The 27,924-nt window shown below is 37.2% G+C and overlaps 4 protein-coding genes across 5 annotated transcripts; all 4 read left to right on the forward strand.

Moving 5' to 3' along the window:
• Nucleotides 1–608: 608 nt before the first annotated feature.
• Nucleotides 609–4,033, forward strand: LOC130216292 (natterin-4-like). 2 transcript variants are annotated; one of them, XM_056448190.1, is made up of 3 exons: nucleotides 609–661; nucleotides 2,435–2,539; nucleotides 2,945–4,033. In XM_056448190.1, the coding sequence occupies exons 2-3, from the start codon at nucleotides 2,458–2,460 to the stop codon at nucleotides 3,958–3,960; spliced, it is 1,098 nt and encodes a 365-aa protein (XP_056304165.1). In that variant the 5' UTR covers nucleotides 609–661; nucleotides 2,435–2,457; the 3' UTR covers nucleotides 3,961–4,033. The 2 variants fall into 2 exon arrangements, with proteins under 2 accessions (XP_056304165.1, XP_056304166.1); XM_056448191.1 differs by lacking the exon at nucleotides 609–661 and adding an exon at nucleotides 732–772.
• Nucleotides 4,034–6,951: 2,918 nt separating this feature from the next.
• LOC130216288 (natterin-4-like) lies at nucleotides 6,952–10,403 on the forward strand. The gene is made up of 3 exons (XM_056448187.1): nucleotides 6,952–7,004; nucleotides 8,771–8,875; nucleotides 9,281–10,403. The coding sequence occupies exons 2-3, from the start codon at nucleotides 8,794–8,796 to the stop codon at nucleotides 10,297–10,299; spliced, it is 1,101 nt and encodes a 366-aa protein (XP_056304162.1). The 5' UTR covers nucleotides 6,952–7,004; nucleotides 8,771–8,793; the 3' UTR covers nucleotides 10,300–10,403.
• A 7,971-nt stretch (nucleotides 10,404–18,374) lies between these two features.
• Nucleotides 18,375–21,628, forward strand: LOC130216289 (natterin-4-like). The gene is made up of 3 exons (XM_056448188.1): nucleotides 18,375–18,427; nucleotides 19,996–20,100; nucleotides 20,506–21,628. The coding sequence occupies exons 2-3, from the start codon at nucleotides 20,019–20,021 to the stop codon at nucleotides 21,522–21,524; spliced, it is 1,101 nt and encodes a 366-aa protein (XP_056304163.1). The 5' UTR covers nucleotides 18,375–18,427; nucleotides 19,996–20,018; the 3' UTR covers nucleotides 21,525–21,628.
• Nucleotides 21,629–24,400: 2,772 nt separating this feature from the next.
• Nucleotides 24,401–27,655, forward strand: LOC130216290 (natterin-3-like). Its single transcript, XM_056448189.1, has 3 exons — nucleotides 24,401–24,453; nucleotides 26,026–26,130; nucleotides 26,536–27,655. Exons 2-3 carry the CDS (start codon nucleotides 26,049–26,051, stop codon nucleotides 27,549–27,551), a joined length of 1,098 nt encoding a protein of 365 aa, XP_056304164.1. The 5' UTR covers nucleotides 24,401–24,453; nucleotides 26,026–26,048; the 3' UTR covers nucleotides 27,552–27,655.
• Nucleotides 27,656–27,924: the final 269 nt, after the last annotated feature.

A 27,924-nucleotide genomic window follows, 5' to 3' on the forward strand; every position in this document is an offset into this window, starting at 1 on the left:
GCAATCTGTCTTCAAATGGCTTCAGTTCCCTTAAATTATTGGGTTTTAAAGTGTAGCTTAAAATGACTTTAATGTCTAGAAGAGTAATGAATAAACATATTGGAAACCCATATAGCAAGTTTTTTGAAAAATTCTACTAATGTAATCGGATCCTGGGGGAATGCAGAGAGGGTCAATAAAACCCAGAGGGGTTACACTAGCAATGTGAAATGGTTTGTCTAGATTTTAACTCACATTTATGTCTTTATTCCACCAGAAGAACACTAAAGCACTCCAACGTGCACATGTCTGTTAGCTCTTTCAACAGCCATCTAATTTATCAGGTCTTACACTTCTGGATCCTCTGTTTTAAATAAATGTCAGATAGCACATTGGATAGTCGAGAATTAAGGTCAACTTACAGTAAATTCATGGCCAAAGACTCACCGGTAAGTGATAATGTTTTAGATAACGGCTGTTAAAATAATTGGATAATAAAATGAAGGAATACATTTTACATGTGAAGAGATTAAATGACAAATTAGAGAAACGAATGTGTGTGGCACAACGAAACATTTGCATCATCTCAAGAATATAGAGGAGTGTAAGGATGGAAAAGAAGGTCCACTGGACTGATTCCAGAGACGATCTTGACTCTCAGCTCAGAGTTGACCATTCACAGGTAAGACATCATGGAGGATATAAAATACAACATCATAACCTGTTTTCTTTCTCATTGTGATTTCAGTATTACAGGCTCATTCTCTGAAATAATATGAGAGCTGTCATTGGGGTAAGTTTTCAAATGGTAAACATATTGGTTTCACACTTGGATTTTTTCATTAGCAATTACCACGTACCATAGAGATACCAATCAACTTTATAACAGGAACTACTAGCCCACTGACAGCTCTCGTACCTCTATTTCTGAAAGTGTAAATATATAAGCTACTGTCGAAGACTGGGTCCAGAATTTTAAGAAAACAAAACAAAACTTTGTCAGAATTACTCAAAGTGATTTAATTATTAGAACTGAAAATTCTTATTTTAATTAGACCAGGCAGGTCCAAACTCAGTCCTGGAGGGCCGGTGTCCTGCAAAGTTTAGTTCCAACCCCAATCAGACACACCTGGGCTAGCTAATCAAGCACGCACTAGGCTTTCTAGAAACATCCTTGCAGGTGTGTTGAGGCAGGTTGGAGCTAAAATCTGCAGGACACCGGCCCTCCAGGACAGAGTTTGAACACCCCTGAATTAGACCTATTATCTAAACTAGAACAAATAAATAAATCTGATCTCGTCTTTTCTGGTTATTTGCAGTTGTAATTATGTAACGTTATGGGGGTTTTATCTCTGCTCTGACAACTTTTGATGTTGAAAATACTGCACTTTAGGAGTTTGAGACAAGATATAGAGAGACTATAGAGAGGATTAAATTTGTTAAAACAAAAAAACAGAAAAAGGTAGTGGCAGTTCATTACCAGGTTTTTGTACTGTAATTTACAACAATATTCAATACCTCTTTATTTCTATAGCGCTTTTACGATGTGGATTGTGTCAAAGCAGCTTAACATAGAAGTTCTAGTAAATTAAAAACTTTGTCAGTCCAGTTTTCAGAGTTGAAGTTCAGTTTAGTTCAGTTCAGTTTAGTTTAATTTTCACTGCTGAAAGTCCAAACACTGAAGAGCAAATCCATTGATGTGCAGCTCCACGAGTGCCAAACAATATATCACTTCAAACTATTAAAAATGTCCATGAGAGTCATTTTAACTGTTCAACATCAAAAGCTTTTGGAGCAAAGATCAACATCCCATAACGCAACTCAAAAGCATACATAAGGGAAATACAGAAAACTGCCAATTTACCAATATTATTGACAGTGTATTTTAAAATAGAAAATTGAATACTTATAAAAAAGGCCTGTAGGCTAGCAAATCTGAATGCAAATGAATGTTATTTTTCGATATCGAACAGTGGTCTTTGATTACCAGTGGTGGAAAGAGTTCTGAAAAATCATACTGAAGTAAAAGTACTTGCCTAAAACTGTAGAGAGGAAAGAATCTGTTGTAAATATTATTTAAAGTACGAGTAAAAAGTAGCCCTTATAAAAGTCCTCAAGAGTAATGAGTATAATGCTGTGAAAGGCTGATGCATTTACATGCAATTTGTGCAGGGATGTGTAAACGAAACATTCTGTACGGCCATTTGGCGATTTCTGTCTTCATACAGTAAACATCCTTCATCTTCTCATCAGTGACATGCATCTAAACAGTCGATCAATCATTGTGTGTAAAGATTTTGGACATCGTCTTAAAAACCTTTAATGATTCTAAACAGTTTGCTGCACTTATAAATAAATGACAGTAGTTTGAGTGTTTGTAATTGTTACTTTACACCACTGTTGATTACATGTTGTGAAACTTGTTTTGAGGTCTGTCTTAATGGTGATATTTCAGACACATTGAGAAATCAGTTGAAGATGGATATCAGCACAAGGATCGTGTTTGCTCTGCTGCTGACAATTTCAGGGGGGGATCTCAGTCCAACCTTTGAAAGAGCTGGTACGCTTACACATTATACAATTACGAGTTGTTGACATGTCAAGCATGATAAAATAAGAAATCCTCATTAATTTTTTTGGCTTTGCTATCTTTTTAGAATGTCATATAAGTTGGGTTAAGCTTACGAAGTGTAAATGATGACAAAAATTTTCAGGTGACATCTCTTCCTCTCCCACTCCTTACTCTAGCTCTTTCTTTCTCGCAATATCAGTTCCTTTGTAGCATTTCTTGTGTGTATTTTCTTCTCACGTTCATCATTTTGTTGATTCGCTTTCACAAAAATGTCTGCAAAATGACTGAATGTAAACTGACATGATTTTCTTTAAGTTCTGAATGCTCAACAGCTAGACACCTGAACATTAATAGCCATTTGATTTGTGTTTCTGTTCTGGATTTGTCTTGCAGAGTTTTCAGAGAGCCACCATCAGCGTCATCCACGTGGACTGGTGCTCATTGAACCGAAACCTTCTTTTAAAATTGTCGTAAACATCGACCAGACAGCATCTGATCACACCAGCTTGGAGTGGGTCAGATCAGACAGAGTGCCAAAGGACACAGTTATTGTTAAAGATGAAGGACAGCAACATTACATTGCTAAACATATCTCAAACTGTGAGCTTTGCCTTCTCAAGAGTAATTTAAAGTCGTGTTTTCAAATGGTGGGCCCCGGGGATTGGAAATATGTGGACATTTCCAATTACAAAGACTTGATGTTTTTAGTGAACAAGGACAACTTTGAACTGCTGGGATGGAAGAAATATACAAATGATAGGTTTCCACCAATGTCAGCGTTGGTATGTGGGAAATATATTGTTAAAAATCTGAATATGAGTTCAAAAACGGATGGGGAAGTGCTCGTCATAAACAACGACATTAAAGTGCAGTATTTAAATGTTGTTGAGTATCAAATATCAAGTGCAGTGTCAACAGAAAACCCTGAAGTGCTTAAACATTTCAAAGCTTCCAACAGAAACTGCAATGCATCTAAACATACAGTAAAATTGGACCAAAATATTGATAAAATATATTCTTATCAAATTGGTAAAATCCGTTCAATCGGAATAAACCCAGAGATTTCAGTCTCTGGTGAAATCCCAACTATTGCAAAAATAGGAGGAAAACTTGGGCTTAAATTTGAGCGCACACGGTCACGTCTTAATACTTCGTCTGTACTTGAGAAAAACCTTCATTCTGTGAGTACGGATGTGGAGATTCCACCCAACCATTCCTGCACTATTGACATTACAAGCAATACCTTCAAAACCAATGTCCCGTTCACTGGTGAGATCACGAGAGTGTACAACAACAACCAAATACGAAAGGCCTTGGTCACCGGCATGTACATCTATCAGGAAGTAGATGAAATCGAAACACTTGTGAATCGCTGTCAGCCGCTTTTTGGTGGAAGAAATTGTGACTAACCAGTGTACATGCTCTATACCTGAAAACAATTATCATGTTGTGTATAAGTGTATGACATGTAACACGTATTGATCAGAGAAATAAAATGAAGCATTCAAAAGGCCATCAGCGTTGTCATTTACCTCTTTTCCAGTGTATCTGTAAGAAACAGTTTATAATTATGGAACACTTTTAACGAAATACTAATAAAATACTGACAATAACTGCAAATGCACATTTTATTTGAGCCATATAGCAGTGTTTCTCAACCCTGTTCCAGAGACACACCAACAGTACACGTTTTGAACATTTTCCTAACCAAAACACACCTGAATCAACTCATCAGAACATTAGAAGAGACTCCAAATGAGTCAGATAAGGGAGACAAGCTAAATCTGTGTTGGTGTGCCTCCAGGAACAGGGTTAGGAAACACTGCCATATACAAAGCTAAAGTGCGGGAAGATAAAAGAAATACAATTTTTGATGTATATGTCTTTTCGATTCTCTGAAAATTGGAAAAGAAAAAAACTGAACCAGGAGACTGAGTCACAAGACAGAACCAATGCCACAAAGCCATTTTAGATCAAATCTGTAGTTTCTGCACTTTGCCTCTGGATGGCAGATTTGTTTTCACATAGTAGTTCCAACACAGGGGTGCACCCTTTATACTCATTATTTCACAACAGTCAAAAAATAAATATAATAATTAATATACTAATGTAATATATATATATTCCTCAGAAAACAGATTTCTAGGTGCTGCTGAATTAAAATTTTCACCAGATGTTGAAAACAACCAAACAAATCTCAATGATGAAAGTATGATGATGAAAGCTTAAAGACTTATAGAGAGTGAAGTCACATGAATTGTATTTCCTGTGTCATTTCATTTTATTAAAAAAACATTCAAGTCAACAGAATCTTTAGAAATATGTTTTCTGAGAATACTTATTCCCCCACTGTGTATATATACACACAATACCTGTTAAAAAGATCTTTTTAAAGAAAATTATTCTGTTCATCAAGGTGGCTTTTATTAAATGGAATAAAAAAGGTTAAATATTTAGTACAATTTTATATAACTGCTTTCTTATTGTATGTAGATTCAAATTAAATTACTCCAGTCATCATTGCTTTTATTACAAGTACCGTTAATAATAATAATAATAACAATAATAATATAATATAATATAATATAATATAATATAATATAATATAATATAATATAATATAATATAATATAATATAATATAATATAATATAATAACAACAACAATAATCATATAATAATAATAACAATAAAATATTAATATAATAATAATATAATAATAATAATAATAATAATATAATATAATAATAAAATAACAATATCTTGTTGGAAAATATTTTCAAAAAGTCCCACATGACGGCAATAGTTTGATTGTGGTGTTTACTTCAGTAATGCCACTAATATATGCACACTCCACGTCTTAATTCCATTTCTGTTTAGTTCAGTTATGACTTTAGTCGGATTAAGGTAATCAAAAATCGCTGTTTGGAGCTTATGTAGGCCTACAGTTCAAAATTCATGTTTAACTGAATAAACAGTTAGTAAACAGAAGTACATCTTATTGAACATCATTTATTTTAATCACCAATTATCGTAGTAGAACAGTAGAAAAGCCCCTGGTCTAATGCGCCGCCTGACTTGAGAAACCCATTCTCAAAGACTTATGTTTAGTCATTATTTGGGTAGCACACATATCCTGAATGCCTTCGGCAAAATTCAAATGAGCCATTTTAAACTAGATTAATTTCAAGATTACAGTGAGATTAATCTAGATTAAAAATTAATGTAATTTAACATATATATATATATATTTATATATATATATATATATATATATATATATATATATATATATATATATATATATATATATATATATTGTATTTGTTAAAATGTTCAAGAGACTATGAAACCTTTTTCATTTGTAATTTTGAAAATGTCAGTTAATGTTTTCACTCCTTAAGATGTGTTTTAGTAAATTATTGCTGCATTTTCTTTATGGATTTTTCATATCTTCCACCTTTACATTCAAATCACCAATATTGACTTCTAAAGCCTTATAATGTTTTTTTTACATATATTGTGGAAAATTGTTTCCACAGAACAGAGAGTTAAAGTAAGACTTACATGCATTATTAACAAAAGTTAAATATAAGTCAAAAAACATAAAAGTATACCAAATGAAACAAGCTTTATTTAACTCAAGAAAGTTTATTGTGTATATTGGGGGAAAACATTGTGTTATTTAAGAGTTATTTATTTCAGTGGCATTATAATTGTATTTAATATTCCCTGGACACAGATGGAGTTCACAGTACTCTAAAATGTTAGTTTTTAAAATAAATGATTTAAGGCAATCTGTCTTCAAATGGCTTCAGTTCCCTTAAATTATTGGGTTTTAAAGTGTAGCTTAAAATGACTTTAATGTCTAGAAGAGTAATGAATAAACATATTGGAAACCCATATAGCAAGTTTTTTGAAAAATTCTACTAATGTAATCGGATCCTGGGGGAATGCAGAGAGGGTCAGTAAAACCCAGAGGGGTTACACTAGCAATGTGAAATGGTTTGTCTAGATTTTAACTCACATTTATGTCTTTATTCCACCAGAAGAACACTAAAGCACTCCAACGTGCACATGTCTGTTAGCTCTTTCAACAGCCATCTAATTTATCAGGTCTTACACTTCTGGATCCTCTGTTTTAAATAAATGTCAGATAGCACATTGGATAGTTGAGAATTAAGGTCAACTTACAGTAAATTCATGGCCAAAGACTCACCGGTAAGTGATAATGTTTTAGATAACGGCTGTTAAAATAATTGGATAATAAAATGAAGGAATACATTTTACATGTGAAGAGATTAAATGACAAATTAGAGAAACGAATGTGTGTGGCACAACGAAACATTTGCATCATCTCAAGAATATAGAGGAGTGTAAGGATGGAAAAGAAAGTCCACTGGACTGATTCCAGAGACGATCTTGACTCTCAGCTCAGAGCTGACCATTCACAGGTAAGACATAATGGAGGATATAAAATACAACATCATAACCTGTTTTCTTTCTCATTGTGATTTCAGTATTACAGGCTCACTCTCTGAAATAATATGAGAGCTGTCATTGGGGTAAGTTTTCAAATGGTAAACATATTGGTTTCAAACTTGGATTTTTTCATTAGCAATTACTACGTACCATAGAGATACCAATCAACTTTATAACAGGAACTACTAGCCCACTGACAGCTCTCGTACCTGTATTTCTGAAAGTGTAAATATATAAGCTACTGTCAAAGACTGGGTCCAGAATTTCAAGAAGACAAGACAAAACTTTGTCAGAATTACTCAAAGTGATTTAATTATTAGAACTGAAAATTCTTATTTTAATTAGACCAGGCAGGTCCAAACTCAGTCCTGGAGGGCCGGTGTCCTGCAAAGTTTAGTTCCAACCCCAATCAGACACACCTGGGCTAGCTAATCAAGCACGCACTAGGCTTTCTAGAAACATCCTTGCAGGTGTGTTGAGGCAGGTTGGAGCTAAAATCTGCAGGACACCGGCCCTCCAGGACAGAGTTTGAACACCCCTGAATTAGACCTATTATCTAAACTAGAACAAATAAATAAATCTGATCTCGTGTTTTCTGGTTATTTGCAGTTGTAATTATGTAACGTTATGGGGGTTTTATCTCTGCTCTGACAACTTTTGATGTTGAAAATACTGCACTTTAGGAGTTTAAGACAAGATATAGAGACTATAGAGAGGATTAAATTTGTAAAAAAAACAGAAAAAGGAAGTGGCAGTTCATTACCAGGTTTTTGTACTGTAATTTACAACAATATTCAATACCTCTTTATTTCTATAGCGCTTTTACGATGTGGATTGTGTCAAAGCAGCTTAACATAGAAGTTCTAGTAAATTAAAAACTTTGTCAGTCCAGTTTTCAGAGTTGAAGTTCAGTTTAGTTCAGTTCAGTTTAGTTTAATTTTCACTGCTGAAAGTCCAAACACTGAAGAGCAAATCCATTGATGTGCAGCTCCACGAGTGCCAAACAATATATCACTTCAAACTATTAAAAATGTCCATGAGAGCCATTTTAACTGTTCAACATCAAAAGCTTTTGGAGCAAAGATCAACATCCCATAACGCAACTCAAAAGCATACATAAGGGAAATACAGAAAACTGCCAATTTACCAATATTATTGACAGTGTATTTTAAAATAAAAAATGTAATACTTATAAAAAAGGCCTGTAGGCTAGCAAATCTGAATGCAAATGAATGTTATTTTTCGATATCGAACAGTGGTCTTTGATTACCAGTGGTGGAAAGAGTTCTGAAAAATCATACTGAAGTAAAAGTACTTGCCTAAAACTGTAGAGAGGAAAGAATCTGTTGTAAATATTATTTAAAGTACGAGTAAAAAGTAGCCCTTATAAAAGTCCTCAAGAGTAATGAGTATAATGCTGTGAAAGGCTGATGCATTTACATGCAATTTGTGCAGGGATGTGTAAACGAAACATTCTGTACGGCCATTTGGCGATTTCTGTCATCATACAGTAAACATCCTTCATCTTCTCATCAGTGACATGCATCTAAACAGTCGATCAATCATTGTGTGTAAAGATTTTGGACATCATCTTAAAAACCTTTAATGATTCCAAACAGTTTGCTGCACTTATAAATAAATGACAGTAGTTTGAGTGTTTGTAATTGTTACTTTACACCACTGTTGATTACATGTTGTGAAACTTGTTTTGAGGTCTGTCTTAATGGTGATATTTCAGACACATTGAGAAATCAGTTGAAGATGGATATCAGCACAAGGATCGTGTTTGCTCTGCTGCTGACAATTTCAGGGGGGGATCTCAGTCCAACCTTTGAAAGAGCTGGTACGCTTACACATTATACAATTACGAGTTGTTGACATGTCAAGCATGATAAAATAAGAAATCCTCATTAATTTTTTTGGCTTTGCTATCTTTTTAGAATGTCATATAAGTTGGGTTAAGCTTAAGAAGTGTAAATGATGACAAAAATTTTCAGGTGACATCTCTTCCTCTCCCACTCCTTACTCTAGCTCTTTCTTTCTCGCAATATCAGTTCCTTTGTAGCATTTCTTGTGTGTATTTTCTTCTCACGTTCATCATTTTGTTGATTCGCTTTCACAAAAATGTCTGCAAAATGACTGAATGTAAACTGACATGATTTTCTTTAAGTTCTGAATGCTCAACAGCTAGACACCTGAACATTAATAGCCATTTGATTTGTGTTTCTGTTCTGGATTTGTCTTGCAGAGTTTTCAGAGAGCCACCATCAGCGTCATCCACGTGGACTGGTGCTCATTGAATTGAAACCTTCTGATGAAAATGTCATAAACATCGACCAGACAGCATCTGATCACAACACCAGCTTGGAGTGGGTCAGATCAGACAGAGTGCCAAAGGACACAGTTATTGTTAAAGATGAAGGACAGCAACATTACATTGCTAAACAAATCTCAAACTGTGAGCTTTGCCTTCTCAAGAGTAATTTAAAGTCGTGTTTTCAAAAGGTGGGCCCCGGGGATTGGAAATATGTGGACATTTCCAATTACAAAGACTTGATGTTTTTAGTGAACAGGGACAACTTTGAACTGCTGGAATGGAAGAAATATACCAATAATAGGTTTCCACCAATGTCAGTGGTGGTATGTGGGCAATTTATTGTTAAAAATCTGAATATGAGTTCAAAAACGGATGGGGAAGTGCTCGTCTTAAACAACGACATTAAAGTGCAGTATTTAAATGTTGTTGAGTATCAAATATCAAGTGCAGTGTCAACAGAAAACCCTGAAGTGCTTAAACATTTCAAAGCTTCCAACAGAAACTGCATTGCATCTAAACATACAGTAAAATTGGACCAAAGTATTGATAAAATATATTCTTATCAAATTGGTAAAATCCGTTCAATCGGAATCAACCCAGAGATTTCAGTCTCTGGTGAAATCCCAACTATTGCAAAAGTAGGAGGAAAACTTGGGCTTAAATTTGAGCGCACACGGTCACGTCTTAATACTTCGTCTGTACTTGAGAAAAACCTTCATTCTGTGAGTACGGATGTGGAGATTCCACCCAACCATTCCTGCACTATTGACATTACAAGCAATACCTTCAAAACCAATGTCCCGTTCACTGGTGAGATCACGAGAGTGTACAACAACAACCAAATACGAAAGGCCTTGGTCACTGGCATGTACATCTATCAGGAAGTAGATGAAATCGAAACACTTGTGAATCGCTGTGAGCCGCTTTTTGGTGGAAGAAATTGTGACTAACCAGTGTACATGCTCTATACCTGAAAACAATTATCATGTTGTGTATAAGTGTATGACATGTAACACGTATTGATCAGAGAATTAAAATGAAGCATTCAAAAGGCCATCAGCGTTGTCATTTACCTCTTTTCCAGTGTATCTGTAAGAAACAGTTTATAATTATGGAACACTTTTAACGAAATACTAATAAAATACTGACAATAACTGCAAATGCACATTTTATTTGTGCCATATAGCAGTGTTTCTCAACCCTGTTCCAGAGGGCACACCAACAGTACACGTTTTGAACATTTTCCTAACCAAAACACACCTGAATCAACTCATCAGAACATTAGAAGAGACTCCAAATGAGTCAGATAAGGGAGACAAGCTAAATCTGAGTTGGTGTTCCTCCAGGAACAGGGTTAGGAAACACTGCCATATACAAAGCTAAAGTGCGGGAAGATAAAAGAAATACAATTTTTGATGTATATGTCTTTTCGATTCTCTGAAAATTGGAAAAGAAAAAAAATGAACCAGGAGACTGAGTCACAAGACAGAACCAATGCCACAAAGCCATTTTAGATCAAATCTGTAGTTTCTGCACTTTGCCTCTGGATGGCAGATTTGTTTTCACATAGTAGTTCCAACACAGGGGTGCACCCTTTATACTGATTATTTCACAACAGTCAAAAAATAAATAAAATAATTAATATACTAATGTAATATATATATATTCCTCAGAAAACAGATTTCTAGGTGCTGCTGAATTAAAATTTTCACCAGATGTTGAAAACAACCAAACAAATCTCAATGATGAAAGTATGATGATGAAAGCTTAAAGACTTATAAAGAGTGAAGTCACATGAATTGTATTTCCTGTGTCATTTCATTTTATTAAAAAAACATTCAAGTCAACAGAATCTTTAGAAATATGTTTTCTGAGAATACTTATTCCCCCACTGTGTATATATACACACAATACCTGTTAAAAAGATCTTTTTAAAGAAAATTATTCTGTTCATCAAGGCGGCTTTCATTAAATGGAATAAAAAAGGTTAAATATTTACTACAATTTTATATAACTGCTTTCTTATTGTATGTAGATTCTAATTAAATTACTCCAGTCATCATTGCTTTTATTACAAGTACTGTTAATAATAATAATAATAATAATAATAATAATAATAATATAATAATAATAATAATATAATAATAATAATAATAGAATAATATAACAATAATATAATATTAATAATGATATTATATAATAATAATAATATAATAATAATATAATATAAGAATAACATAACAATATCTTGTTGGAAATTATGGCAAAAAGTCCTACATGATGGTAATAGTTTGATTGCGGTGTTTACTTCAGTAATGCCACTAATATATGCACACTCCACGTCTTAATTCCATTTCTGTTTAGTTCAGTTATGACTTTAGTCGGATTAAGGTAATCAAAAATCGCTGTTTGAAGCTTATGTAGGCCTACTGTTCAAAATTCATGTTTAACTGAATAAACAGTTAGTAAACAGAAGTACATCTTATTGAACATCTTTTATTTTCATCACCAATTTGTTATGAAGCGGACAGGAGACAGAGGTAAGGAAACGTTAGGGTGTTTATTGAATGACAACAAGGAGCACATGAAGGATAGCCAGGAGGATCAGGAATGATGTTGGGGTCTTTTCCTCCGTGGCTGGGTAACAGGAATACACGAGGATGGACAGCACACACCAGATACAGCTGACAGAGGATGACACAGACTTGGAAGGACTGGAAGACAGGACGATTCGGGGGGACCAGGAAGACTAGGAGGAATACAAAGAGAACAGGTAAGTAAATCGTTTGTTTAGCTGAGGATGACTACGCTGAGTGGTCGCTCAGTTGTCCGCTTTCGTCGAGACGAGCCCGGACAATGAGCGACTGGAGTGCTGTGCTTTTATCTGGTGCTCGTGAATGTGATGCAGCTGTGTGCTCATTAGAAGTCAGGTGATGGTGATCTTCGTGAGTGGGGGTCGTGAGAGCCTGACCAATCCATGACAGTACCCCCCTCCCCAGGGCCCGCTCCTGAGGGCCGACACCTCCGACGCCGTGGTGGTCTCCCTCTGCCTCTAGGCGCTGGGAACTCAGGGTGGCTCTCATGAAACTCCACCATGAGACTAGGATCGAGAATATCAGCTCTGGGAACCCATGTCCTTTCTTCGGGGCCGTACCCTTCCCAGTCCACCAGGTACTCCAACTGGCCACCACGACGTCGGGAACGCAAGATCTCCTTCACTGCGTAGACGGCTCCTTCTTCTAGGAGCAGTGGAGGAGGGGGTTCCTCTTCGTGGTCAGGCTCTGTGGAGGGAAGAACAGGATCGTGATAGGGTTTCAGGAGTGATACGTGGAATGTAGGGTGAATACGGTAGTGAGAGGGTAATTGTAGTTTGTAGGTGACGGGGTTAACCTGTTCCACGATGGTGAAGGGACCAACAAATCGGGGACTTAACTTGCGAGAGGGCAGTCGCATGCGTATGTCCCGGGTGGATAGCCACACCTTTTGTCCGGGTGTGTATCTGGGTTCTTCAGACCTTCTTCTATCGGCGGTTACCTTGCTTCGACGGACTGCCCTCTGCAGATGTTGATGAGCCTCGTCCCAGACTCTCTCGCTCTCCCGGAACCAGTGATCCACTGCGGGGACATCAGATGGTTCGCCATCCCAGGGAAAGAGCGGTGGTTGGAAGCCCAGGACGCACTGGAATGGCGTGAGTCCGGTGGAGGGTTGCCGCAGTGAATTTTGGGCATATTCTGCCCAGCCCAAATACTGGCTCCAGGAGCTCTGGTGACCACTGCAGAAGGTCCTCAGGAACCGTCCCACCTCCTGAATCTTCCTCTCTGTCTGCCCGTTGGTTTGGGGATGATATCCAGAAGAGAGGCTGACGGCCACACCTAGGAGCTTGAAGAAGGCTTTCCATAGACGTGAGATGAACTGTGGACCTCTGTCCGACACAATATCTTCTGGAATACCAAATGACCTGAAGACTTGATTAAAGATATTGTCGGCTGTTTCAAAGGCTGTGGGAAGACCTTTCAGAGGGATTAGTTTGACAAACTTTGAGAATCTATCTACTATGACTAGAATACAGGTATTACCTTCTGACGAAGGGAGATCAGTGATAAAGTCCACTCCTAGGTGTGACCAGGGACGGTTCGGAATCGGCAAGGGATGGAGCTTTCCAGCGGGTAGATGACGTGGGCTCTTGGATTGGGCACAGTCCTTACAGCCCTGAACATATTGCCTCACATCCCTTGCCATGTTTGGCCACCAGAATCGTTGGGATACTAGCGAGAGAGTATTGTTGATCCCTGGATGTCCAGTGCCTAGCGAGGTATGTAAGGAGTGGATCAGATCTACCCGGTGTTCAGGTGGTATGAACTGCCGATGAGGAGGGCATCCCGGCGGAGCAGGGGCTTCCGGAGTGGCAACGACTGGAGGAGCGTTCCAGGTGATCGGACAAATGGAGATGTGTTCGGGAAGAATCTTCGTTGGGAGTTCTTCATGATCGTGATGCTCGTGTAAACGAGAGAGAGCGTCTGCTCTTAGATTCTTGGGTCCTGGACGATAGGAAATGGAGAAATCAAAACGTGAGAAGAAAAGTGACCATCTGGCTTGACGTGGACATAGTCTCTTGGCCTCTTTGATATATTGGAGGTTTTTGTGATCTGTGATCACCTGGAACGGATGTTTGGCTCCCTCCAACCAGTGACGCCACTCCTCCAAGGCTAGCTTGATTGCTAGCAGCTCCCTGTCTCCTATGCTGTAATTCTGCTCCGCCGGGCTCAACTTCCGAGAGAAATAGGCACAGGGATGCAGTCGGGGCGGTGTATCATGATGTTGAGATAATACTGCCCCGACGCCGGTGGTGGATGCGTCCACTTCCACCACGAAAGGAAGATTTGGGTCAGGATGAGTCAGGAGTGGGGCCCTTGTGAACTCCTTCTTAAGAAGGCGGAAGGCTGCGGCTGCTTCTTTGGTCCACTCCAGTCCTTTGGGTTTACCCTTGAGGAGATTAGTGAGAGGTGATGTAATCCTGCTGTAGTCCTTGATAAACCGTCTATAAAAGTTAGCAAACCCAAGAAACTTCTGGAGCTCCTTAATGGAAGTGGGTTCTGACCAGGATAGAACAGCCTCAATTTTCTTCCCATCCATACGTATACCGGTTTGATCAATGATGTATCCCAAGAAATGAATCGACTTCTGGTGGAATGAGCATTTCTCCGCTTTGAGGTAGAGGTGATGTTCTCTCAATGTGTGTAGGACCTCCGCAACGTGTTGGCGATGTTCGGCCTCACTCCGGGAGTAAATGAGGATGTCATCTATGTACACTATTACAAAGTGGTGAAGAAACTCCCGGAGGACTTCATGAATGAAGTTTTGGAATACGGAGGGGGCGTTGACCAGACCGTAAGGCATGACCTCATATTCATAGTGGCCAGTAGGGGTCACGAATGCTGTCTTCCATTGGTCCCCCTCACGTATTCTTATCAGATTATACGCGCTGCGGAGGTCCAATTTAGTGAAGACTTTAGCTTCTCGGAGCTGTTCCAAAGCGGCTGGTACCAGAGGAAGGGGATATCGGTATTTTACTGTACCGTTATTTAGGACCCTGTAGTCGATGCATGGACGCAGCCCTCCGTCCTTCTTGGCCACAAAGAAGAAGCTTGAGGCGGCTGGGGATTTTGAGTGACGTATGTACCCCTGACTCAGAGCCTCCCTTATGTAATCTTCCATTGCCTGATTCTCTGGAAGCGAGAGCGGGTAGATCCTACCTCTTGGCAACTGGGCATCTGGAACTAGGTCGATCGCGCAGTCCCATGGCCGATGCGGCGGTAGCTGGGAAGCTCTCTTGGGGCAGAAGACATCATGAAAGGAGCTGTACTCCTTAGGAATGTGGATAGACTGCTTCTCAGGAGGGCTCTCGACCGATGTTGCAAACAAAGAAATGGGGTTCCGACCTTGAAGAGGGAGATTTGGAAAACAGGTAGGTGTACATCCAGATCCCCATTTCTTTATCTCTCCTGTGCCCCAAGAGATGATGGGATCGTGCTTCACCAGCCACGGGCGCCCTAGAATGATGTCCATATTTGCACCCTCCAGAACCAGAAATTGAATCCTCTCTTGATGTAACAGCCCCACTTGAAGAAGGATGTCTTCGCATTGTCGATGGATACGGGTCGAAGATCGAGTGCACTGGGTTATCGGTTGTATCTGGTATATATGCGAGGACGCCTCAGTACGGAGGTGGAGTTGACGACAGAGGGATTGGGAGATGAAGTTCCCTGCTGACCCGGAGTCGATGAGGGCTGTGACAAGGAGAGAAATAGAGGCAGTAGTTATTTGTACGGTGGTAGTAAGTGGTTTACATTGTTCAATATTCGTACTGAATACACTCACTGAAGTCCGAATGGGACGAAGGGGACACTCCATACGGGTGTGTCCACTGACACCGCAGTATAGACACAGACCCCGGGTCAGCCTCCTCTGTCGTTCCGCTGATGTCAGTCTTCCAGACTCTATTATCATGGGTTCTGGTTCTGGAGAGGCTGTTGACTCAGGCGATTGGAGGAGTGCAGACGAGGGGGTGATGGTGTCCTGTTGATAGGAACGGAGACGATCGGAACATCGGAGAGAATGTTGGATGAATCTCTCCAGACCCATTGTATCATCTAATGTGGCCAGCTGGATTCGGAGAGTGGGTTCCAAGCCGAGCCGGTACGTGGTCAACAACGATCTCTCATTCCATCCACTTGCAGCTGCTAGAGTGCGAAACCGGAGAGCATATTCCTGTGTAGATAGAGTACCTTGCTTTAGATGATACAGCTGCTCTCCAGCGGCTACTTCCCCATCAGAACGTCCAAACACCTCTTTGAAATACTCCGTGAAGGTAGTGATGGAATTCATGACCGGCCCGGCTTGGTTCCAGATCGTCTCAGCCCATTTAAGTGCAGGTCCAGAGAGTAGTGATACGATGTAGGCGATCTTTGACTTATCTGTGGGATATAGAGAAGGTTGCATTTCGAATATGAGGGAACATTGTAACAGAAAACCATTGCACTCCCCCGCTCCGCCTGAGTAGGGCGCTGGTCGGGCCATGGGACTGGAAGGAAGGGCCGAAGAAGAAACTGTGGAGGCGGAAGTGCTCGGTGCTGGTGGTGCGTTGGAAAGTGGAGCTGGTGGCTGTAGAATCCGCTTCAACTGGTCCACCAGCTCTTGAAAGTGATCGAGGGTGCTCATGTTGTCGTCGTTATGGGTCCGGGCTTCTGTTATGAAGCGGACAGGAGACAGAGGTAAGGAAACGTTAGGGTGTTTATTGAATGACAACAAGGAGCACATGAAGGATAGCCAGGAGGATCAGGAATGATGTTGGGGTCTTTTCCTCCGTGGCTGGGTAACAGGAATACACGAGGATGGACAGCACACACCAGATACAGCTGACAGAGGATGACACAGACTTGGAAGGACTGGAAGACAGGACGATTCGGGGGGACCAGGAAGACTAGGAGGAATACAAAGAGAACAGGTAAGTAAATCGTTTGTTTAGCTGAGGATGACTACGCTGAGTGGTCGCTCAGTTGTCCGCTTTCGTCGAGACGAGCCCGGACAATGAGCGACTGGAGTGCTGTGCTTTTATCTGGTGCTCGTGAATGTGATGCAGCTGTGTGCTCATTAGAAGTCAGGTGATGGTGATCTTCGTGAGTGGGGGTCGTGAGAGCCTGACCAATCCATGACACAATTATCATAGTAGAACAGTAGAAAAGCCCCTGGTCTAATGCACCACCTGACTTGAGAAACCCTTTCTCAAAGACTTATATTTAGTCATTATTTGGGTAGCACACATATCCTGAATGCCTTCGGCAGAATTCAAATGAGCCATTTTAAACTAGATTAATTTCAAGAATACAGTGAGATTAATCTAGATTAAAAAGTAATGTAATTTAACATATATATATATATATATTGTATTTGTTAAAATGTTCAAGAGACTATGAAACCTTTTTCATTTGTAATTTTGAAAATGTCAGTTAATGTTTTCACTCCTTAAGATGTGTTTTAGTAAATTATTGCTGCATTTTCTTTATGGATTTTTCATATCTTCCACCTTTACATTCAAATCACCAATATTGACTTCTAAAGCCTTATAATGTTTTTTTTACATATATTGTGGAAAATTGTTTCCACAGAACAGAGAGTTAAAGTAAGACTTACATGCATTATTAACAAAAGTTAAATATAAGTCAAAAAACATAAAAGTATACCAAATGAAACAAGCTATATTTAACTCAAGAAAGTTTATTGTGTATATTGGGGGAAAACATTGTGTTATTTAAGAGTTATTTATTTCAGTGGCATTATAATTGTATTTAATAATCCCTGGACACAGATGGAGTTCACAGTACTCTAAAATGTTAGTTTTTAAAAATAAATGATTTAAGGCAATCTGTCTTCAAATGGCTTCAGTTCCCTTAAATTATTGGGTTTTAAAGTGTAGCTTAAAATGACTTTAATGTCTAGAAGAGTAATGAATAAACATATTGGAAACCCATATAGCAAGTTTTTTGAAAAATTCTACTAATGTAATCGGATCCTGGGGGAATGCAGAGAGGGTCAGTAAAACCCAGAGGGGTTACACTAGCAATGTGAAATGGTTTGTCTAGATTTTAACTCACATTTATGTCTTTTTTCCACCAGAAGAACACTAAAGCACTCCAACGTGCACATGTCTGTTAGCTCTTTCAACAGCCATCTAATTTATCAGGTCTTACACTTCTGGATCCTCTGTTTTAAATAAATGTCAGATAGCACATTGGATAGTTGAGAATTAAGGTCAACTTACAGTAAATTCATGGCCAAAGACTCACCGGTAAGTGATAATGTTTTAGATAACGGCTGTTAAAATAATTGGATAATAAAATGAAGGAATACATTTTACATGTGAAGAGATTAAATGACAAATTAGAGAAATGAATGTGTGTGGCACAACGAAACATTTGCATCATCTCAAGAATATAGAGGAGTGTAAGGATGGAAAAGAAGGTCCACTGGACTGATTCCAGAGACGATCTTGACTCTCAGCTCAGAGCTGACCATTCACAGGTAAGACATCATGGAGGATATAAAATACAACATCATAACCTGTTTTCTTTCTCATTGTGATTTCAGTATTACAGGCTCACTCTCTGAAATAATATGAGAGCTGTCATTGGGGTAAGTTTTCAAATGGTAAACATATTGGTTTCACACTTGGATTTTTTCATTAGCAATTACTACGTACCATAGAGATACCAATCAACTTTATAACAGGAACTACTAGCCCACTGACAGCTCTCGTACCTGTATTTCTGAAAGTGTAAATATATAAGCTACTGTCAAAGACTGGGTCCAGAATTTCAAGAAAACAAGACAAAACTTTGCCAGAATTATTCAAAGTAATTCAATAATTAGAACTGAAAATTCTTATTTTAATTAGACCTATTATCTAAACTAGAACAAATAAATAAATCTGATCTCGTGTTTTCTGGTTATTTGCAGTTGTAATTATGTAACGTTATGGGGGTTTTATCTCTGCTCTGACAACTTTTGATGTTGAAAATACTGCACTTTAGGAGTTTAAGACAAGATATAGAGACTATAGAGAGGATTAAATTTGTAAAAATAAAAAAACAGAAAAAGGAAGTGGCAGTTCATTACCAGGTTTTTGTACTGTAATTTACAACAATATTCAATACCTCTTTATTTCTATAGCGCTTTTACGATGTGGATTGTGTCAAAGCAGCTTAACATAGAAGTTCTAGTAAATTAAAAACTTTGTCAGTTCAGTTTTCAGAGTTGAAGTTCAGTTTAGTTCAGTTCAGTTTAGTTTAATTTTCACTGCTGAAAGTCCAAACACTGAAGAGCAAATCCATTGATGTGCAGCTCCACGAGTGCCAAACAATATATCACTTCAAACTATTAAAAATGTCCATGAGAGTCATTTTAACTGTTCAACATCAAAAGCTTTTGGAGCAAAGATCAACATCCCATAACGCAACTCAAAAGCATACATAAGGGAAATACAGAAAACTGCCAATTTACCAATATTATTGACAGTGTATTTTAAAATAAAAAATGTAATACTTATAAAAAAGGCCTGTAGGCTAGCAAATCTGAATGCAAATGAATGTTATTTTCGATATCGAACAGTGGTCTTTGATTACCAGTGGTGGAAAGAGTTCTGAAAAATCATACTGAAGTAAAAGTACTTGCCTAAAACTGTAGAGAGGAAAGAATCTGTTGTAAATATTATTTAAAGTACGAGTAAAAAGTAGCCCTTATAAAAGTCCTCAAGAGTAGTGAGTATAATGCTGTGAAAGGCTGATGCATTTACATGCAATTTGTGCAGGGATGTGTAAACGAAACATTCTGTACGGCCATTTGGCGATGTCTGTCTTCATACAGTAAACATCCTTCATCTTCTCATCAGTGACATGCATCTAAACAGTCGATCAATCATTGTGTGTAAAGATTTTGGACATCGTCTTAAAAACCTTTAATGATTCTAAACAGTTTGCTGCACTTATAAATAAATGACAGTAGTTTGAGTGTTTGTAATTGTTACTTTACACCACTGTTGATTACATGTTGTGAAACTTGTTTTGAGGTCTGTCTTAATGGTGATATTTCAGACACATTGAGAAATCAGTTGAAGATGGATATCAGCACAAGGATCGTGTTTGCTCTGCTGCTGACAATTTCAGGGGGGGATCTCAGTCCAACCTTTGAAAGAGCTGGTACGCTTACACATTATACAATTACGAGTTGTTGACATGTCAAGCATGATAAAATAAGAAATCCTCATTAATTTTTTGGGCTTTGCTATCTTTTTAGAATGTCATATAAGTTGGGTTAAGCTTACGAAGTGTAAATGATGACAAAAATTTTCAGGTGACATCTCTTCCTCTCCCACTCCTTACTCTAGCTCTTTCTTTCTCGCAATATCAGTTCCTTTGTAGCATTTCTTGTGTGTATTTTCTTCTCACGTTCATCATTTTGTTGATTCGCTTTCACAAAAATGTCTGCAAAATGACTGAATGTAAACTGACATGATTTTCTTTAAGTTCTGAATGCTCAACAGCTAGACACCTGAACATTAATAGCCATTTGATTTGTGTTTCTGTTCTGGATTTGTCTTGCAGAGTTTTCAGAGAGCCACCATCAGCGTCATCCACGTGGACTGGTGCTCATTGAATTGAAACCTTCTGATGAAAATGTCATAAACATCGACCAGACAGCATCTGATCACAACACCAGCTTGGAGTGGGTCAGATCAGACAGAGTGCCAAAGGACACAGTTATTGTTAAAGATGAAGGACAGCAACATTACATTGCTAAACAAATCTCAAACTGTGAGCTTTGCCTTCTCAAGAGTAATTTAAAGTCGTGTTTTCAAAAGGTGGGCCCCGGGGATTGGAAATATGTGGACATTTCCAATTACAAAGACTTGATGTTTTTAGTGAACAGGGACAACTTTGAACTGCTGGAATGGAAGAAATATACCAATAATAGGTTTCCACCAATGTCAGTGGTGGTATGTGGGCAATTTATTGTTAAAAATCTGAATATGAGTTCAAAAACGGATGGGGAAGTGCTCGTCTTAAACAACGACATTAAAGTGCAGTATTTAAATGTTGTTGAGTATCAAATATCAAGTGCAGTGTCAACAGAAAACCCTGAAGTGCTTAAACATTTCAAAGCTTCCAACAGAAACTGCATTGCATCTAAACATACAGTAAAATTGGACCAAAGTATTGATAAAATATATTCTTATCAAATTGGTAAAATCCGTTCAATCGGAATCAACCCAGAGATTTCAGTCTCTGGTGAAATCCCAACTATTGCAAAAGTAGGAGGAAAACTTGGGCTTAAATTTGAGCGCACACGGTCACGTCTTAATACTTCGTCTGTACTTGAGAAAAACCTTCATTCTGTGAGTACGGATGTGGAGATTCCACCCAACCATTCCTGCACTATTGACATTACAAGCAATACCTTCAAAACCAATGTCCCGTTCACTGGTGAGATCACGAGAGTGTACAACAACAACCAAATACGAAAGGCCTTGGTCACTGGCATGTACATCTATCAGGAAGTAGATGAAATCGAAACACTTGTGAATCGCTGTCAGCCGCTTTTTGGTGGAAGAAATTGTGACTAACCAGTGTACATGCTCTATACCTGAAAACAATTATCATGTTGTGTATAAGTGTATGACATGTAACACGTATTGATCAGAGAATTAAAATGAAGCATTCAAAAGGCCATCAGCGTTGTCATTTACCTCTTTTCCAGTGTATCTGTAAGAAACAGTTTATAATTATGGAACACTTTTAACGAAATACTAATAAAATACTGACAATAACTGCAAATGCACATTTTATTTGTGCCATATAGCAGTGTTTCTCAACCCTGTTCCAGAGGGCACACCAACAGTACACGTTTTGAACATTTTCCTAACCAAAACACACCTGAATCAACTCATCAGAACATTAGAAGAGACTCCAAATGAGTCAGATAAGGGAGACAAGCTAAATCTGAGTTGGTGTTCCTCCAGGAACAGGGTTAGGAAACACTGCCATATACAAAGCTAAAGTGCGGGAAGATAAAAGAAATACAATTTTTGATGTATATGTCTTTTCGATTCTCTGAAAATTGGAAAAGAAAAAAAATGAACCAGGAGACTGAGTCACAAGACAGAACCAATGCCACAAAGCCATTTTAGATCAAATCTGTAGTTTCTGCACTTTGCCTCTGGATGGCAGATTTGTTTTCACATAGTAGTTCCAACACAGGGGTGCACCCTTTATACTGATTATTTCACAACAGTCAAAAAATAAATAAAATAATTAATATACTAATGTAATATATATATATTCCTCAGAAAACAGATTTCTAGGTGCTGCTGAATTAAAATTTTCACCAGATGTTGAAAACAACCAAACAAATCTCAATGATGAAAGTATGATGATGAAAGCTTAAAGACTTATAAAGAGTGAAGTCACATGAATTGTATTTCCTGTGTCATTTCATTTTATTAAAAAAACATTCAAGTCAACAGAATCTTTAGAAATATGTTTTCTGAGAATACTTATTCCCCCACTGTGTATATATACACACAATACCTGTTAAAAAGATCTTTTTAAAGAAAATTATTCTGTTCATCAAGGCGGCTTTCATTAAATGGAATAAAAAAGGTTAAATATTTACTACAATTTTATATAACTGCTTTCTTATTGTATGTAGATTCTAATTAAATTACTCCAGTCATCATTGCTTTTATTACAAGTACTGTTAATAATAATAATAATAATAATAATAATAATAATAATAATAATATAATAATAATAATAATATAATAATAATAATAATAGAATAATATAACAATAATATAATATTAATAATGATATTATATAATAATAATAATATAATAATAATATAATATAAGAATAACATAACAATATCTTGTTGGAAATTATGGCAAAAAGTCCTACATGATGGTAATAGTTTGATTGCGGTGTTTACTTCAGTAATGCCACTAATATATGCACACTCCACGTCTTAATTCCATTTCTGTTTAGTTCAGTTATGACTTTAGTCGGATTAAGGTAATCAAAAATCGCTGTTTGAAGCTTATGTAGGCCTACTGTTCAAAATTCATGTTTAACTGAATAAACAGTTAGTAAACAGAAGTACATCTTATTGAACATCTTTTATTTTCATCACCAATTATCATAGTAGAACAGTAGAAAAGCCCCTGGTCTAATGCACCACCTGACTTGAGAAACCCTTTCTCAAAGACTTATATTTAGTCATTATTTGGGTAGCACACATATCCTGAATGCCTTCGGCAGAATTCAAATGAGCCATTTTAAACTAGATTAATTTCAAGAATACAGTGAGATTAATCTAGATTAAAAAGTAATGTAATTTAACATATATATATATATATATTGTATTTGTTAAAATGTTCAAGAGACTATGAAACCTTTTTCATTTGTAATTTTGAAAATGTCAGTTAATGTTTTCACTCCTTAAGATGTGTTTTAGTAAATTATTGCTGCATTTTCTTTATGGATTTTTCATATCTTCCACCTTTACATTCAAATCACCAATATTGACTTCTAAAGCCTTATAATGTTTTTTTTACATATATTGTGGAAAATTGTTTCCACAGAACAGAGAGTTAAAGTAAGACTTACATGCATTATTAACAAAAGTTAAATATAAGTCAAAAAACATAAAAGTATACCAAATGAAACAAGCTATATTTAACTCAAGAAAGTTTATTGTGTATATTGGGGGAAAACATTGTGTTATTTAAGAGTTATTTATTTCAGTGGCATTATAATTGTATTTAATAATCCCTGGACACAGATGGAGTTCACAGTACTCTAAAATGTTAGTTTTTAAAAATAAATGATTTAAGGCAATCTGTCTTCAAATGGCTTCAGTTCCCTTAAATTATTGGGTTTTAAAGTGTAGCTTAAAATGACTTTAATGTCTAGAAGAGTAATGAATAAACATATTGGAAACCCATATAGCAAGTTTTTTGAAAAATTCTACTAATGTAATCGGATCCTGGGGGAATGCAGAGAGGGTCAATAAAACCCAGAGGGGTTACACTAGCAATGTGAAATGGTTTGTCTAGATTTTAACTCACATTTATGTCTTTTTTCCACCAGAAGAACACTAAAGCACTCCAACGTGCACATGTCTGTTAGCTCTTTCAACAGCCATCTAATTTTTCAGGTCTTACACTTCTGGATCCTCTGTTTTAAATAAATGTCAAATAGCACATTGGATAGTCGAGAATTAAGGTCAACTTACAGTAAATTCATGGCCAAAGACTCACCGGTAAGTGATAATGTTTTAGATAACGGCTGTTAAAATAATTGGATAATAAAATGAAGGAATACATTTTACATGTGAAGAGATTAAATGACAAATTAGAGAAACGAATGTGTGTGGCACAACGAAACATTTGCATCATCTCAAGAATATAGAGGAGTGTAAGGATGGAAAAGAAGGTCCACTGGACTGATTCCAGAGACGATCTTGACTCTCAGCTCAGAGTTGACCATTCACAGGTAAGACATCATGGAGGATATAAAATACAACATCATAACCTGTTTTCTTTCTCATTGTGATTTCAGTATTGCAGGCTCACTCTCTGAAATAATATGAGAGCTGTCATTGGGGTAAGTTTTCAAATGGTAAACATATTGGTTTCACACTTGGATTTTTTCATTAGCAATTACTACACACCATAGAGATACCAATCAACTTTATAACAGGAACTATACTAGCCCACTGACAGCTCTCGTACCTCTATTTCTGAAAGTGTAAATATATAAGCTACTGTCAAAGACTGGGTCCAGAATTTCAAGAAAACAAAACAAAACTTTGTCAGAATTACTCAAATAATTCAATTATTAGAACTGAAAATTCTTATTTCAATTAGACCTATTATCTAAACTAGAACAAATAAATAAATCTGATCTCGTGTTTTCTGGTTATTTGCAGTTGTAATTAGGTAACGTTATGGGGGTTTTATCTCTGCTCTGACAACTTTTGATGTTGAAAATACTGCACTTTAGGAGTTTGAGACAAGATATAGAGAGACTATAGAGAGGATTAAATTTGTTAAAACAAAAAAACAGAAAAAGGTAGTGGCAGTTCATTACCAGGTTTTTGTACTGTAATTTACAACAATATTCAATACCTCTTTATTTCTACAGCGATTTTACGATGTGGATTGTGTCAAAGCAGCTTAACATAGAAGTTCAAGTAAATTAAAAACTTTGTCAGTCCAGTTTTCAGAGTTGAAGTTCAGTTTAGTTCAGTTCAGTTTAGTTTAATTTTCACTGCTGAAAGTCCAAACACTGAAGAGCAAATCCATTGATGTGCAGCTCCACGAGTGCCAAACAATATATCACTTCAAACTATTAAAAATGTCCATGAGAGTCATTTTAACTGTTCAACATCAAAAGCTTTTGGAGCAAAGATCAACATCCCATAACGCAACTCAAAAGCATACATAAGGGAAATACAGAAAACTGCCAATTTACCAATATTATTGACAGTGTATTTTAAAATAGAAAATTGAATACTTATAAAAAAGGCCTGTAGGCTAGCAAATCTGAATGCAAATGAATGTTATTTTTCGATATCGAACAGTGGTCTTTGATTACCAGTGGTGGAAAGAGTTCTGAAAAATCATACTGAAGTAAAAGTACTTGCCTAAAACTGTAGAGAGGAAAGAATCTGTTGTAAATATTATTTAAAGTACGAGTAAAAAGTAGCCCTTATAAAAGTCCTCAAGAGTAATGAGTATAATGCTGTGAAAGGCTGATGCATTTACATGCAATTTGTGCAGGGATGTGTAAACGAAACATTCTGTACGGCCATTTGGCGATTTCTGTCTTCATACAGTAAACATCCTTCATCTTCTCATCAGTGACATGCATCTAAACAGTCGATCAATCATTGTGTGTAAAGATTTTGGACATCGTCTTAAAAACCTTTAATGATTCTAAACAGTTTGCTGCACTTATAAATAAATGACAGTAGTTTGAGTGTTTGTAATTGTTACTTTACACCACTGTTGATTACATGTTGTGAAACTTGTTTTGAGGTCTGTCTTAATGGTGATATTTCAGACACATTGAGAAATCAGTTGAAGATGGATATCAGCACAAGGATCGTGTTTGCTCTGCTGCTGACAATTTCAGGGGGGGATCTCAGTCCAACCTTTGAAAGAGCTGGTACGCTTACACATTATACAATTACGAGTTGTTGACATGTCAACCATGATAAAATAAGAAATCCTCATTAATTTTTTTGGCTTTGCTATCTTTTTAGAATGTCATATAAGTTGGGTTAAGCTTAAGAAGTGTAAATGATGACAAAAATTTTCAGGTGACATCTCTTCCTCTCCCACTCCTTACTCTAGCTCTTTCTTTCTCGCAATATCAGTTCCTTTGTAGCATTTCTTGTGTGTATTTTCTTCTTACGTTCATCATTTTGTTGATTCGCTTTCACAAAAATGTCTGCAAAATGACTGAATGTAAACTGACATGATTCTCTTTAAGTTCTGAATGCTCAACAGCTAGACACCTGAACATTAATAGCCATTTGATTTGTGTTTCTGTTCTGGATTTGTCTTGCAGAGTTTTCAGAGAGCCACCATCAGCGTCATCCACGTGGACTGGTGCTCATTGAACCGAAACCTTCTTTTAAAATTGTCGTAAACATCGACCAGACAGCATCTGATCACACCAGCTTGGAGTGGGTCAGATCAGACAGAGTGCCAAAGGACACAGTTATTGTTAAAGATGAAGGACAGCAACATTACATTGCTAAACATATCTCAAACTGTGAGCTTTGCCTTCTCAAGAGTAATTTAAAGTCGTGTTTTCAAAAGGTGGGCCCCGGGGATTGGAAATATGTGGACATTTCCAATTACAAAGACTTGATGTTTTTAGTGAACAGGGACAACTTTGAACTGCTGGGATGGAAGAAATATACAAATGATAGGTTTCCACCAATGTCACTGTTGGTATGTGGGAAATATATTGTTAAAAATCTGAATATGAGTTCAAAAACGGATGGGGAAGTGCTCGTCATAAACAACGACATTAAAGTGCAGTATTTAAATGTTGTTGAGTATCAAATATCAAGTGCAGTGTCAACAGAAAACCCTGAAGTGCTTAAACATTTCAAAGCTTCCAACAGAAACTGCAATGCATCTAAACATACAGTAAAATTGGACCAAAGTATCGATAAAACATATTCTTATCAAATTGGTAAAATCCGTTCAATCGGAATAAACCCAGAGATTTCAGTCTCTGGTGAAATCCCAACTATTGCAAAAATAGGAGGAAAACTTGGGCTTAAATTTGAGCGCACACGGTCACGTCTTAATACTTCGTCTGTACTTGAGAAAAACCTTCATTCTGTGAGTACGGATGTGGAGATTCCACCCAACCATTCCTGCACTATTGACATTACAAGCAATACCTTCAAAACTGAAGTCCCGTTCACTGGTGAGATCACGAGAGTGTACAACAACAACCAAATACGAAAGGCCTTGGTCACCGGCATGTACATCTATCAGGAAGTAGATGAAATCGAAACACTTGTGAATCGCTGTCAGCCGCTTTTTGGTGGAAGAAATTGTGACTAACCAGTGTACATGCTCTATACCTGAAAACAATTATCATGTTGTGTATAAGTGTATGACATGTAACACGTATTGATCAGAGAATTAAAATGAAGCATTCAAAAGGCCATCAGCGTTGTCATTTACCTCTTTTCCAGTGTATCTGTAAGAAACAGTTTATAATTATGGAACACTTTTAATGAAATACTAATAAAATACTGACAATAACTGCAAATGCACATTTTATTTGTGCCATATAGCAGTGTTTCTCAACCCTGTTCCAGAGACACACCAACAGTACACGTTTTGAACATTTTCCTAACCAAAACACACCTGAATCAACTCATCAGAACATTAGAAGAGACTCCAAATGAGTCAGATAAGGGAGACAAGCTAA

This window comes from Danio aesculapii, chromosome 22 (genome assembly GCF_903798145.1).
Source record: "Danio aesculapii chromosome 22, fDanAes4.1, whole genome shotgun sequence".
NCBI classification, from domain to species: Eukaryota; Metazoa; Chordata; class Actinopteri; order Cypriniformes; family Danionidae; genus Danio; species Danio aesculapii.